General features: G+C 37.2%; 1 protein-coding gene across 4 annotated transcripts in view; it reads left to right on the top strand.

Moving 5' to 3' along the window:
- The first annotated feature begins 6,246 nt into the window (after positions 1–6,246).
- Positions 6,247–15,545, top strand: part of LOC139974066 (ADP-ribosylation factor GTPase-activating protein 1-like) — a 59,158-nt gene continuing 49,859 nt past the window's right edge. For 2 of the 4 annotated variants that reach the window (XM_071980982.1, XM_071980980.1), the window contains exons 1-7: positions 6,250–6,553; positions 8,137–8,246; positions 9,664–9,835; positions 11,744–11,988; positions 13,100–13,168; positions 14,259–14,370; positions 14,831–14,887. In XM_071980982.1, coding sequence (XP_071837083.1) covers positions 6,494–6,553; positions 8,137–8,246; positions 9,664–9,835; positions 11,744–11,988; positions 13,100–13,168; positions 14,259–14,370; positions 14,831–14,887 — 825 coding nt within the window. In that variant the 5' untranslated portion in view covers positions 6,250–6,493. Of the gene's footprint in view, positions 6,554–8,136; positions 8,247–9,663; positions 9,836–11,743; positions 11,989–13,099; positions 13,169–14,258; positions 14,371–14,830; positions 14,888–15,545 lie in introns of all 4 variants that reach the window. The other 2 variants (XM_071980983.1, XM_071980981.1) reach the window with 2 other exon arrangements.

Here is a 15,545-nt window from a genome sequence, read left to right as displayed (position 1 = left end):
ATTTTGATATGAGAGCTCATCGTTTCGTCATATGTAACAGGAGCGTCGGAAGCTATTTGGAATTGGTACGGCATATCAGAGTGTGGCCATCTATCATAATTATCGGAGGAAGTTTGGTAGGTCAAACTACGCTCCGCGCCACCATGGTTGGCGGGTAGCGTAATTGAGAAAATTTTGAAAAATGCCTCCCAGATTGCAGGAAATGGCACTTCCCGAGCTTGAAAACAAGACCCCTGCCATGCCAGAGTAGTCACATTAGCCTACTTGCCGTCATCATTATTGAAAATTATTGAAAAATATACCTCCCAGATTATTTTTTGCCATTTTTCTTTTCTTAGTGCTACTTTTTTTCTTTTCTTTTTTGCGCCGTGAAGATTGGTCCGGTGTTCACCGGACCTGCCGTACCGGCTACGACGCCCCTGTGTAAACAACTTAATGCCTCTTTACTCACAAGTAAACAATTTTCGTGCTCTACTTTAAGAGGGCCTAAAATGGTCGTAAGAAGAACGCCAATAGCACTGCACCTTCACCGCGTTTTATAGCGCATCACCGTACAGCGTCCCACCTAACTCACAAATCTTCCTTGTCTTCAATGTATATAGTTCCATGCATCAGTGCAATAAACTTATTACATTAATCTGCCATTGGCGAAAACCCTCAAAGGAAAATCATGTGTTTAGGAAGTATATCTTTTGAATTCTTGTAGAAGAAACCCCTCTTGGATTTTATCATTGAACAAAGGAAGATAATGAGCAAGTAATTAATAAAGTCATTCGATTGTCAACATGTCCTCGCCCAGAAACCCTGCCGATATTAGCATCAGTGAATTAGTTTTTGAAACATGTGGCAAAATCAACTCAAAAAATTGATTTTAAATCACTTTACTTTTAATCATATATCTATAACTTATTATAATATGTAAATGGGTTGTTTTGAAGTTTATAAACCTGACCTTAAGTTTTTTCAACTATCCTGTAGTTACAATTGCGACTCTCTGCAAATGTCAAATCCTCAAAACATGGTGACGTTTATCATGTATATATGTATATTAGATCCTCCTGCAAGCAGGAACTCGCGAAGAAGCCTAATTGGCTTATCAAAGCCGTAAGCTGACCGAAGTCAGTCTCTCACATTCATATTTAACGTCCATGATTATGAATTGTTAATTGTCAACAACTCTGTAACTGGACGACATACATTAATCTGGGAGTGACTCGAACCGGGGACCTTGTGATTGAAAGGCACCGGTGTTAACCACTGAGTTAACACTCCAAAATCGTTTTAATGGCGCTTTACCTATAAAACTCTACGAGGAACATTCTCTACTCTTCCTCAATGTATACTACTCTTTGAGGAAGGTACTACCATTACAACGCTATCTATAACATTGAAATATTACTATCCATGCATGTTCAACAAATTAATGAAAATGAATTCACAACGCAGATGTAATTTTTTCCCCCCTATCGTCCTATTAATGTCAAGTTCATTCCATGCTTTATGAAAAGAAAATATCATTTTAAGGTCTATGTGATTAATGTATGTTTCATTGGTCGAAAGTTTGACCAATGATATTCTTATCGGATATATTTTCTTCTTGTTTCCTGAACAGTAGTCGACATATCAATCATGATACTTATTATTTTTAGTATGCTCACTCATAAAGACTATCAAGTTGTCTAATTTGTTTGTAGCATATACCTTCAATGTATTTGAATGGACTTACATCATAGTTCCTTTAGTAGTAAATATCAATTGATAAGTATGAGCACATCGATCTGAAGATACAAGGACTGTACAAGGCGTATGTCATAATGAAGAAGCAAGTTCAACGTTAATATCACAGGATAGAAGAGTTTTTAATGGGGTTGAAGGCTTTTTTCAACCCTCATAGAAAACTATATGTGTGGTATTGCACCGGCTTGCATGATTCTGTCTTTAACGGCATACTGTGTCGTGTATGGGGATCTCATGTATAAAACTGTTGGGGTGTGTAACGTAAAAAATTAACCAACAAAGAACGAGGGTAAAATAGATTCATTGGGTTTTGTTAGCATGGTAGCTTATGTTATATTTGTCAACCGTCTTGTGTTTTTTCTTCTAATTACATTACAATCACATTCGTGTTAAGCAGGCATTTCTTGGTAGACAGTTCTGTTTTTCAAAACAAGACATTTTATGGGTTATAAGCTTACTCTCAAACATCCCTATAACTTTCTCATGTTCATTCGAAATACTTCATATTTATACGGAAACCTCGGGAAGTATTCCTAAGGTAACGGATTTCCTTTTCAAAGTTAAGTTCTACTTACAAGTTGAATCTTATCTTTGTAAGAGTAAGCCGAATCCACTGATTTTTGTTCACGATTTAGAAACTGTTTTTAGTAAGCAGGATTTCCTTGGTCAGTTAGCGCCCCGGTTTTTATATAGGGTCGCATTGCTTGTTTGGTTTCCTGTTTAGTATTTCTTCTTCGTAATGTTTTGCTTCTCAAACGTTTTGCACGTAGCGATCTTTATATTTAAATAGTATTACTGTATACGTGTTGTCTTCTCTGCAGTTGCACTGTGTCTTGGTAATGATGTGTACTTTAAAAATGTATATATATAGGCAAGGATTGAATGTTTTATTGTAATACTAAATAACTCACTAAATTATCATGTTTATTTGTATAAAAGTCAATTAGTCAATAAAGAAATAAAAAAAGAAGAAGATACCTGCCTAAACTCTACGTATACGTAGGTAGGCCAGGTTACCATATTCTGCAATTAAAAAGCATCAACATGATGGAACAGGTTTAACAATAATTGGATGCAGTAGAGATATAATGACATCAAGGGCTATTTCAAGTAGCAAAAGTCTCCAACCACGGTCACAGAAAATTCCACTAATTTGAACTTTATATAATTATATTACGTTCCCTTTAGCCAAATTAAATAGTAATTAAAACCTTGAATGGTACACGATCCATATCCATCATGTTTAGCGTATATGACAGAGGTCTTCACGAGGAATATCAACCCAAACAGTAATTAGTACAAGTCTTGATTCGCTTAGGAGATATTCTCTATAGCTCAGGGGTGGGCAACCTACGGCCCGCGGGCCACATGCGGCCCGCCAGTGATTTGTTTGCGACTCGTGATACTGTCTCTAGAAAAAAAAATCAATCTATTTTACATCACCACAAAAAAAAACGAGCTAGCTGCTTAGAATTTATCATCACTAATGATGCTGTCAGGTAGGCCTATTATCCCCATTAATTATCAACTGTACTGTATTGACATTATGTTTTCATGAATACAGATTAAGTATACAAACACCTCTTGCTTGAAAGTTCTCGAAATCAAAGATTTGAAATCAACAGCAGGTCGTTGGTAAGGTCCAGTCAATTTTTCACTCCTTATATCTGGCCCATTTATTCAAGAAGGTTGCCCACCCCTGCTCTAGTGTAAAAGTCATGACTGTGAGCTGTCATTTATGTAAATTTGTGATGTCATACTGCCACTAGGATCTAAAAGCCTATAACTTTCTCGTTTGTTTACTTTTCAAGTTTTCAAGATAGAATGTGAACAATGATGACAGTGATATCAATACCAACATTAGATCAAGTCAAAAGCTTGCATAACCCATCAATATTCCATCTCCATTAAACAGAAAATAAACAGTGTAATAAATAGAAATTCATCATAACTTGAAGGACAATGATGTCAGCTTTGTTCAGCCTTGTTTTTGAAGGAACACGTAATCTTTGATATCTCCCTTATTAAATAATAATGAAAATTTTAATCATATTTGAACATGTCATATATTTATGTACTTTACACTATAGTTTTCTATTTTGTTGGACATATTCTGAAGTATATACGTGTTTGCGCCTCTGTTTGGGAGATGTGTTACGCTACTTGCTGCATTAGCCAATTCAAACAGCAGCTCTAAATAGAGGACACCCATAATCGTGATGTGCTCTTACAGGAGATTTTATTGAAGCCAATGTGTAGTGTGAGTAGTAGCATTGATTGTACTTGTATTTTTCATAGGTGTTTCGGTGCGGTAACATGCATTAGTTATTCATTTGTATCCAATGTTACCCATTTGTTTCCCATGTCACTGTAAAAGTCAACGCTACAAAGGAGTAATGCAATGCGGCTTGATGGTGTGAACTTCCACCGTTGTTGGTAAATCCATAATTGGACAGATCCATCGGGACGTCACAGGTAGCTTCATCAGTACAATTTCCATTGTTTCTCTGTAATTCCTTGCAATCTGTAAATTAAGTGAACGAACATACAAATCAGGCGTTAAAAGTGACTTAACAAGATCGGTATAACAGTTGAGCCGAGATGTAAATTTTCACAAATTATTATTCAGTCATTGCAGCAAGGTGTCAAGAATAGATGCATTACCATATGCAAACTTAAGTAAACGGTTGCATATTCTGAACATGGACATTTCGTCTGGAGTTCCTCGGGGAACATTAATGACAAGACTGAAGCTGTTCTTTATAACATAAAACTGTTTGCTGGCTTGCCAAGATTCAGTCTGCCATTCCTAGCCAGGATAACTACAATGACCTCATAAATGACCTACAAAGTCTCCAAGAGTGGGTGAGAGTTTGGCCAATGTCCTTCACAATGCTAGTGAATGCAACTGTTATGCATCTATAGCAAGCAATATTTCTCACTACAATTTCTACACCCATGTTTTTTTCTTTCTTCAAGTTTCTGTTAGATATACCAGTATCGGAGATGTTGTAAAATTATAAACAAGTTTGAATAACATATGAGATTCCATCAAGATTAAAATAAGATATGACATGAGTGATGTGACGTGTTAAGTGATGCGATGCGACGAGACTCACGACTCGAACGTGGCACACCGCGGTACATGTACAACTCTGCACTGCTTTGAATTTTATACCCAGTAAACGCTAAACGTTTTCATAATTTTTTTAAAAGAGCCTCTAAAATATGTTTTTATAACGTTAAATGTGGTGTTATAAAAACGTCGGCATAACGTTTTCATAAGATATTAATGTTATATTAATGTTATATTAATGTTTTAACGAAAACATGTTTGAAATAATTAATAGCCTGAAAACGTTTTCGTGACATATTTATTACACCACAAATAACGTTATCAAAACAAAAGACGAAACGTTTTAAAAACGTTTTAAAAACGTTTTTGTGTTTGCTGGGACTATACTGTACTGTATGACATATCGTTATGTATTTTATTACACTGCATTGTATTGACCCTGCATGACATTTAGTTGAATTACATCGCATAGGCCCACATTACATGATAAGTTTAGTTTAGTAGAAAAAAAAAGGAATCAGGAGGGACACTCAAATCCCCATCAAGAACCTCTATAGGAGAGACAAAAACTGAAGACACGAACAAATAAAGTTACATTATAACATTACATAAAGTTACATTACATGCACATGCAAATGTGCAGCATATCCGTTATGCAGGTAATTGGTTATCGTCGTTCGTAAATTTGGAAATCGGTTCTGGTTCTGCGGATATATTTCCGAGACTCCGAACCTAAAAATAGTAATCCGCGTTGTAATTCAGTAATGCTGAATGGCAAGGGCGACGGAACCGGGGGGCACGTGCCCCCCCCCCCAGTTTTCCTCAGGTTAAAATGTGTCCTTTTTCTACATAAAAATTGTACTCTTGATCACCTTATTAGGTCAGCGGTAATTCAGAAAGAGATCTAATCCTAATTAAGAACTATTAAAGAAAACTTGTTCCTTGATTCCCAATTTGCATATTGGATATTGCAGTGCTAGTATGCCCTTCGACGTCGGTGCCCCCCCCCCCAGATTAAAAGTGCTTCCGCCGCCCTTGCTGAATGGGTAACTCGCTGGTTACTTTAACTATGGCGGGCTGAACTTGTCCAGGGAACAAACACGCTTGCGAAAATAAATGACTTCTCTTCTACAATGTTCCGAACGCTGATTGCCAAAGCCTGAAATAACATGGTGAAAAAAGAAACATCATGACATATACAATGGAAGAAATATAATTACACCGTTGCTAAAGAAGGTACTGCCAGGGTGACCAATAAAACAGCACCACCAACTTGTTTACAAACTTGTTTACAAATTACCCTACACTAGATTAACGGGTTGTTCTAATTAAGAGCATTATTGTCTCTGTTAGGAATACATTTAGATAGTTAGGATCATTAAGGTCAATAGTCCTTAATTTAGATATATACACCTATAAGCCCCGCCTCTCACTGATGTAATAAGTGACAAGTGGCACAAATTGTACGTACATGTTCGTAACGTAACCAACAGAAGCAAGATAAATGCAAGTGATGTCGCCTACCAAAGGGTTTTGCACAACGTATAACAGCTTAGGCACTTCATTACGTTGGCGTGAGAAACCAACAAAGTGTTGTTAATCATTTGCAGACGAAATTATAACTCACTCCAACCGAGAAAAAAAACATTCAAACCACACCTCTAGTGATACTTGTGAACCATGGCGAGTCCTCGCACTCGAAAAGTATTGAAAGAAATAAGAGCGAAAAATGACAACAATGTAAGCTGTGGTCTGCCCTCAAAAGCTTAGTTTACGTAGCCTAGCTTACCATAGGGTATACAGGCCTAGTAAAGACGTAATATGATTAATGAAATGTAGGTTCGGCTAGGCTACGCACATACTACTTCTAGGCCTACATTAGCACCTATGAATAATATGATATAAACAGAATAGATAGATTGACAACTGTGCATTGTCTTTTACACTATGGTCGTTTAGGGACAGTTTATTTTAAGTTGGTGTAGGCCTTTCCTAACAAAGGTCTATGGGCCTTACAGAGTCAGCCGTAACTAATTTAAAGATCTATGTCATCATCATCATCATCATCAGTTATTTTTACGACGCTTAAGCGACCACAAATGTGGGAGAAGCCCGCAAGGGCTTATGGATTACAACTTACATGTCGGGTGGCTTCCAATTCAACATTTTTAACTCAAATTTGGAATCTTTTCAATTTAGAAAGTAACATGCATTTGATCTTGATTGTCTAAAGAATCGTTTTTTGGTTCTTTTTGCAGTTAAAGTTACATCACACAATATGATAATGTATTTTTTGGCTCATTCGTAGGGTATCGAGCAAATTAAAATTCAAGCAAAAATATTCCTGTTTCAGTGTTTGTATATATATCAAAACATTAATCAGGCACAGGGAAAGGTTTTGACCTCAATACCTAATAAGTTGATATGCATGAAACTGTGCTGGCAATTACGTCAACTACATTCAACACTTAGGCTGCAAGTCGTACACAAACTTTTTTCAAATGGAGCCACAAATTTCTTATCAGAATGTTGAAAGATTACATCGTGCGATGACGTAATTTAATTTCATGTAGAAAAGACATCAGCGTTTCCTAGCTAAGAATATTTCCTACCCCTTGTGTTAACCACAACCAAAACGAAAATATTTTCTCCAATTTTCTTAAAAAAAGTATTCTACCATTAGCCTGCTATACTAACAACTAAGCCTATCCGAAATTAGCATGTGCTAGGTGTCTGAAATATCTTGTATTTTTTACAGATATTAGATTGTATTTCATATAATTTACGATAGTCAATTATAATTTTAATGCTGAATGCATGACTTAAAGTGCGATTTGACTTTCATTCTGGCAGTTTATAAGTATTGGTATAGTTATTGAAAGAATATAAGGATTGTATCATCGGAAATCGGGCCAAAACCGATATTGGCAATAAGTGCACAACACTAGACAATCACATAAACAATTGTATGGTTATGGATTGGTCAGTTTTGTTTGTGATATGTAATGCATCATAATGGGGTTTAGGCAGATATTTAAATTTATACTGTTGACTTTCATGGGTTTTGGCAAGGAAGTCTTGTCTGTGAAGACCAGCTTGGTCCATTTTCAGTCAACTTTTTCATTGTGTGATAGGGATTGTGTCATACTCATAGTTCTTTGTTGGGTCTCAGGGCTATCAATGCTTAACTCACTTTGTGGCTTATACTGGCCCGATCAGGCTACCAAATTGTCAAATGGTGTTTGTGTGAACGAGGAAACCAAAGAAGAACACACATACATAGCCTATTGATATTTAGAATTGTATCGTTCCTTCCCATGCAGAAATGTTTTGAATGTGGTGCTCATAATCCGCAATGGGTCAGTGTCAGCTATGGTGTGTGGATATGTTTGGAGTGCTCTGGAAAACATCGTGGTCTTGGAGTACATCTAAGGTGAGTTCAACACGCTTCAAAGTAGTCATGTTGCCGTTCTATGATATCGGCGATATATATCAATATAAATGTTTGCCAACCCAGTCTTAGTTATCAGTATTGATTATAAAAATAGCGTCTGCAGGACACAGCTTCTTAAAAATGTCTGCATCCTTGCAGTCCTTCATGAAAACATGCACATTAAAATACCTGTACAGGAACACACATTACTAAGCTATAATAACCCCTGACAACCACTGGCTTATGCACAATGGAAGCCTTTATATAGTGATAGGTCTATAATACGTTCGATAGATAAATCAAGTGATAAATCCTGTAACTAATACACAACCACAAATCACTGGAATTCAGAAGCAGGAAAATTTTGCCATACACTAGTTACTGTATATGCTGGCCTAGACGTCACGCAATGCATACTACTGTATGATACAACTCTGTTACATTGCGTCTGTGAAAATGTAGGCTATGAGTACGATGTGATGTTGGAAATCAAAGCTAAACAGTGCCTAGAGATAAAATGCAAGAATAAAACTAATGCACTTTTAACTGATTTATTGAGCCAGTGAAATTTTGTAGAAAATATTATGTCTGTAGATCTCGACGACACAAGACCTAGTATTTCCTCACAACTTTTATGAACCTCTGTCGTAAGTTACCATTGACAGTTACCCAATACAATTTCATTCATAACTTTTATTCAAAGTTGAACAAATTTTTCCTTTTCCCCAACCACTATAGGCAAGTTGGCCCAACCCCGGCCAGTTCTGACCCCTTTCCCACTACAGTATGTAAATAATGCTTTACACAATGTTGACTAAAAAACTCAAGCTTCAATGGCTACGTTTGACGATGTACAAACGTTGCACAAAAAAAATATATAACTGAAGCATGCGGTCAAAGGGACTACAGAAAAGTTAACAATTAAGAAATTACTGTGTTATGAATGCACATATTACTTTAGCAACTCTCAATGCAGAGCCAACAAACATACTGTGAGATGAAAAATCCTTTTCAGTATCAGAGATGTAATAGCTTCCCACAAAATTTATAAATTGTCTCAACTCATAACATTTTGTGACAAATGCCAAGCAATGATTCAAATATTACCTACTATTCTTAGAAACAATTCAACTTCGTAGCACTATCGCTGTTTGTCAAAATGTTTTGTCAGCAAGGCCTAACGTTATGATAATTGAGTGCCCACATATGATAGCCTATAGCACAAACTTCACAATTTCTATACACAGGAAAGTAACGTTACAAGTAATTGTATTTTAAACTTGTAACATACTTTGTGTTCATTGAGATGCACTACAGATGCAAGAATTTTACCAGACAATTGGTAAGGGACTATGAGTCATTTACTGTACATACAAGTTTCATTTTTAATATTTTGTTTTCTATTTGTTGTGAGCAGTTTTGTGAGGTCGGTAACGATGGACAAGTGGAAGGATGCCGAGTTGGAGAAGATGCGAGTCGGAGGGAACAAAATCAGCAAAGAATTCATGAAAGACCAATCAGATTATAACCCAAGTTGGACATTTAAAGAAAAGTACAATAGCCGAGCCGCTGCTCTGCTCAGAGACAAGGTAATTTAGTTTCTCAATAATGCAGAACGATGCGCATTGTTAATATATATCGCTGATCGCGACACAATTTTTTTGCGGCCAACTAAATGTTCCGTTTAGGTTTTCTGACAAACAAGTGGTTGCAAGAAATTCGAACTGAGTAACTTGACAAACAATATCAAAAATAGATTATTTTTTGCATTTTCCAAAAACTATTTATAGGCTTGTTCCATTACTAAGTGTTTAATTAAGAGCTAATATGATGTAAATATTGAACCAATAAGATATACTGTACATGTATGTTTTGTAAAATGGCAAAGAAATGCTGCTTTAATAATGTCACAGCACTTCTGTAAGTTGCTCAGGGCTAAATACTCTCCTAATACCATAAAATGGAGAATTTTTCCAAAAGAAAGATATTGCTCAAAGGGTTTGAAATGGCTTACAGCCCACAACAATAAACAGCTGAAAAAAAGTGAAAATATGTTAGCACACCTGTACTCATTTTACATCAAACATATAGTAGACCTCCGATCACTATTTAAAGGTTACTTTTGCTATGAACTGCTCAGGCTTTGGTATGGTTGATGAACTTGATACGCACAAATCATTAAGGACGCTTTGTCACATTTGCATCACAACACATACATAGTAATACTATCAGCATATTGATGTCTTAAAAACTTACAAACAGAAACAGAATGATACCCTTCCTGTAAATGCTAACAGTCAGTAGAAACTGAATAATCCCATCCCTGCAGAAACAGAATGATCCCATGCCTGTTGATGGGACCAGTTCACAGGAACAGAATGATTCCATTCCTGTTGATGTGACCAGCAGGCAGAAACAGAATGATCCCATTCCTGTTGATGGGACCAGTTCACAGGAACAGAATGATCCCATGCCTGTAGATGTGACCAGATAAATGATCTATTCACTCTCCATTTGCCTGCTGTTGTGGCATTTTTGTCAGTTTGTCAACCTATGTATTCCAACCACGTTCTTCAGTTTGGAAGTTGCCATCTCAATTTAGCAATCTGAAAACTGGTATGAAAATTCCAATGACTGTGACACACCTTGTTTTAACTGGGTGGCTGTAATGGTACTGTTTGTTAGTTGCATCACTTAACTGTGTATGTGATATACTGTGGTGAACAAAACCAAGCTACAAAGGCATCCAGTTTAACTTTGGGATAAGGGTGTCACAAAGGGAGATGCATGACAGGTACCGGAGCTGGGGTTCTTTACAAGGATTCCATGGGATGGATTCTATAGGATGGTATCGCCGAGTGAGTGCACAGCCCATGATCTCCAGCCAACAAAGCATCAATTAATTTTTCTTTAACAAGGTTCTTAACTTAAGTTTATTTTTGCAATTGATTCAAGACATCCTGGCAAAGTGATTCACCAATAGCATGTTATAAATGTTTCATATATGCAGTCCATGTTTGCACGGTAAGATATGACATCTTGCACGTAGCTGGGACAGTGACTGTACTGTCTGCCAAATACAATGGGTAATTGATGCACCAAAGGTACTGTACTGTCTGAAGACCTACTGTAGTTTAAGGAACGGTACAGGTTTTGCGATGGGTGAATGTGACCTATACAAGCTGGTACCTCAGCTGACATAAACATCATAGAGTAGCCATGTACAGTAGCTGTATACTCAACCGTTTGCCTACCACTCTGTACCTTCTGGCAATCAAGGCAAAACATTCTTTTAAACCTTTGGGAAGTTTGCATTTTATATTGGTACTGAAATGCAATAAGAGGCTGCAAGTAATGTTTATTAAGGCATGAATGTTTTGGGGTGCTTGTCCCCCCTACCTAGGGCACATTAGTGTAACATTGACAAATGTTGATCCTCTAGCATAGATCTGTCTGTCTGTTAACCTGAAATAATAACTTGACATAATTTACTGCAGGTAACTACTGAATCCAAAGGAGAGGCGTGGTCTGAGAGCACATCGTCAGCCCGGGATTATAAGCCGTTTATCGCCAGCTCTACGTCAAACCGTCTGAGTGCTTCTAGCAGCGCAAGTTCCTCCATCCATCAATCTCATAGTTCACCGAACTTCACTTCATACAGCTCATCAGGAGGCTACCAGTCAGCGCAGAAGTCACAAGATGGTGGCAATGATGATTGGAATTTAAATTACGGCATCTCTAAGTAAGTCAAGTGTCCAAACCCACTGTGCACACTGGTATTGGGAAGTTGGATACCCTCCTTACTACAAATATTTAGATTACAACATCTCTAAGTAAGTCAAATGTCCAAACCCATTTTGTACACTGTGTATTGGGAAGTTGGATACCCTCCTTACCACAAATATTTAGATTACAACATCTCTAAGTAAGTCAAGTGTCCAAACCCACTGTGCACACTGGTATTGGGTAGTTGGATGCCCTCCTTACCACAAATATTTAGATTACGGCTTCTCTAAGTAAGTCAAGTGTCCAAACCCACTGTGCACACTGGTATTGGGAAGTTGGATGCCCTCCTTACCACAAACATTTAGATTACGGCTTCTCTTAGTAAGTCAAGTGTCCAAACCCACTGTGCACACTGGTATTGGGAAGTTGGATGCCCTCCTTACCACAAACACTTAGATTACGGCTTCTCTTAGTAAGTCAAGTGTCCAAACCCACTGTGCAAACTGGTATTGGGAAGTTGGATACCCTCCTTACCACAAATATTTAGATTACAGCTTCTCTAAGTAAGTCAAGTGTCCAAACCCACTGTGCACACTGGTATTGGGAAGTTGGATACCCTCCTTACCACAAATATTTAGATTACGGCTTCTCTAAGTAAGTCAAGTGTCCAAACCCACTGTGCACACTGGTATTGGGAAGTTGAATACCCTACTTACTACAAATATTTAGATTACAGCTTCTCTAAGTAAGTCAAGTGTCCAAACCCACTGTGCACACTGGTATTGGGAAGTTGGATACCCTCCTCCTTACTACAAATATTTAGATTATGGCTTCTCTAAGTAAGTCAAGTGTCCAAACCCACTGTGCACACTGGTATTGGGAAGTTTGATACCCTCCTTACTACAAATATATAGATTACGGCTTCTCTAAGTAAGTCAAGTGTCCAAACCCACTGTGTCATGAACAAATGCACACTACCAACCACTACCAGCAAAGAATAGTAATGAAAAGTGATGGAACCGAAATATTGATACAGATTATGTTTATAAATTTAGGTCCTAACTTACACGGTTTTAAGAATGACGTTTCTTGCTTTTAAAGATAGTTTTATATTCTTTTCCTGACAGAGAAGAAATATCTTCCCAAAAGGATACCTTTTTTGATAAAAAACAAAGAGAAAATGCATCAAGACCAGAGTGAGTAATACAAATAGTTCTTTCCAAATAAATTAAAGGGATTCCTAGCCTCACTGGTAAAAGGTTTTGCTTTTGCAAATTTTTATGATATAATCCGGATGAATTTCATATAATCGAATTTTAAAATGTGAATGATCTCATGTATTTGGAACTAGGCAGTTGTAGTAGTGAACCAACACACACTACACCACAGACTGCCAATCTGTAAAATACTACATTTATTGAAACTAGGCAGTTGTAGTAGTGAACCAACACATACTACACCACAGACTACCAATCTGGAAAATACTACATTTATTGAAACTAGGCAGTTGTAGTAGTGAACCAACACACACTACACTACAGACTACCAATCTGGAAAATACTACATTTATTGAAACTAGGCAGTTGTAGTAGTGAACCAACACACTACACAACAGACTGCCAATCTGTAAAATACTACATTTATTGGAACTAGGCAGTTGTAGTAGTGAACCAATTTACACTACACCACAGACTACCAATCTAGAAAATACTACATTTATTGAAACTAGGCAGTTGTAGTAGTGAACCAACACACACTACACTACAGACTACCAATCTGGAAAATACTACATTTATTGAAACTTGGCAGTTGTAGTAGTGAACCAACACACTACACCACAGACTGCCAATCTGTAAAATACTACATTTATTGAAACTAGGCAGTTGTAGTAGTGAACCAACACACACTACACCACAGACTGCCAATCTGTAAAATACTACATTTATTGAAACTAGGCAGTCGCAGTAGTGAACCAACACAAACTACACTACAGACTGCCAATCTGTAAAATACTACATTTATTGAAACTAGGCAGTTGCAGTAGTGAACCAACACACACTACACTACAGACTGCCAATCTATAAAATACTACATCTTTAGCTTCCCCAGACTGATAGCGACTTGACCTAAAACTAGTAAAATCTTTCTCAGTCTCTGTCCACATGCCAACACGCACTGTCAGAGTGCAGACCACTTTAGCATGTTATGAGAGAAGAGTAGTTTGTCTCCATTCAAATCGGATAAATTCTTATCCTCCTCTCTCTCTCACTCTCTTTTCTGTTGCAGAAATTTACGACCAAGTGAAGGAGGACGTTACACAGGGTTTGGCAGTTCGCCTGCACCACCTGCAAATGATAATCCAGACTACATGGCCAATGCAATGTCATCATTATCAATGGTAATCCACACACATTGGCTCCCATTTCATTCTCGGTTTTGTCTTCTCGCCACGTAATAATTTTGATTTTGTGCGTAAAATTTAGAGGTCCTTGCTTTTGATCTTGGAACTGCTTCTGTGGCCTACTGCGTTTCCATTCAGTAATGTACACAATGTTTTGCACCAGATGAGCAGGTGGTATGCACCCATGTTTTAAAGAAGGCACTTGCATTTTCAGTACTCTGTGCTATCCATTATGTAATATAGAAGCACAGAATAAGGTCTCTCCCATTCAGTGTCAGAAGAGATGATCTAACAGCTTAAAAAAGTTGTTTAGTACTTTTTGAAGTCTTTTGAAAATTTCTTCCAGATTGTGCTACAAGTTGTGCACATGAATGTACTTCTGAACTTGTAGTAATGTTAAAGCAAAGACAGTAATACTTCTCCAACTAATACTTGCTTATGATGTGCTCTCTCCTAGGGATGGTCTGCATTTGCATCTGGGATGGGTAAAGTGGCAACATACACCAAAGAAGGGGTAAGTTTAATTAGTTGTAGAACCCGTTGTAGAAAAGTGTTTATTTATTTATTTTATTTTTTTCCAGATTGTTCTCTCATTCAATTTTGCAAGACGATGTTGTATCGGTGTAATTGTGATCAAGCATGCTTATGTAAATCTTATTCAGGATTAATAAAGCAATATACATCAATAATCAGTACTTTTCAGAAATTTCACCAAAACTGTCATATGTCTTTAGTTTTGTAGGAAGTGCATTTATAGAACAGAATCTCTTTTTGAATCTCTGTTGGCTGGTGGATATAAAGTTAAAGTTAAAGCACAATCTCCCGGACAATATCAGGTACCTTCTATAAAACTTTACTGTGGCTTTCTTTCTGATTTAATTGGTACATGGCCAAAGTCTGTTTACTTTCAAGAAAAGTCGAACTTCAGAGCACAACTCTATATTTGAGTCTCTAACAGTACTATCAGTTTCTCTGCCAGACACTTTGACTGCTTCGCCTCACTGATATATGGTATCTGTTCTACTTAATGCTCAGGAGAAGTGTCATCTTAAAACAAGTTTAAAATAAAATAAAACTGTTAGCAAACTGCTTATCCACTAGAGAGCCTGTGTAGGAGAATGTGTAAAAGAAACGTCAGGCCAACTTACTTTTACACATTCTCCTACACAGGC

Source organism: Apostichopus japonicus, chromosome 9, assembly GCF_037975245.1.
Source record: "Apostichopus japonicus isolate 1M-3 chromosome 9, ASM3797524v1, whole genome shotgun sequence".
NCBI lineage: Eukaryota > Metazoa > Echinodermata > Holothuroidea > Aspidochirotida > Stichopodidae > Apostichopus > Apostichopus japonicus.
Note: the sequence above shows the minus strand (reverse complement) of the source record. Positions and strands in the feature narration are given on the sequence as shown.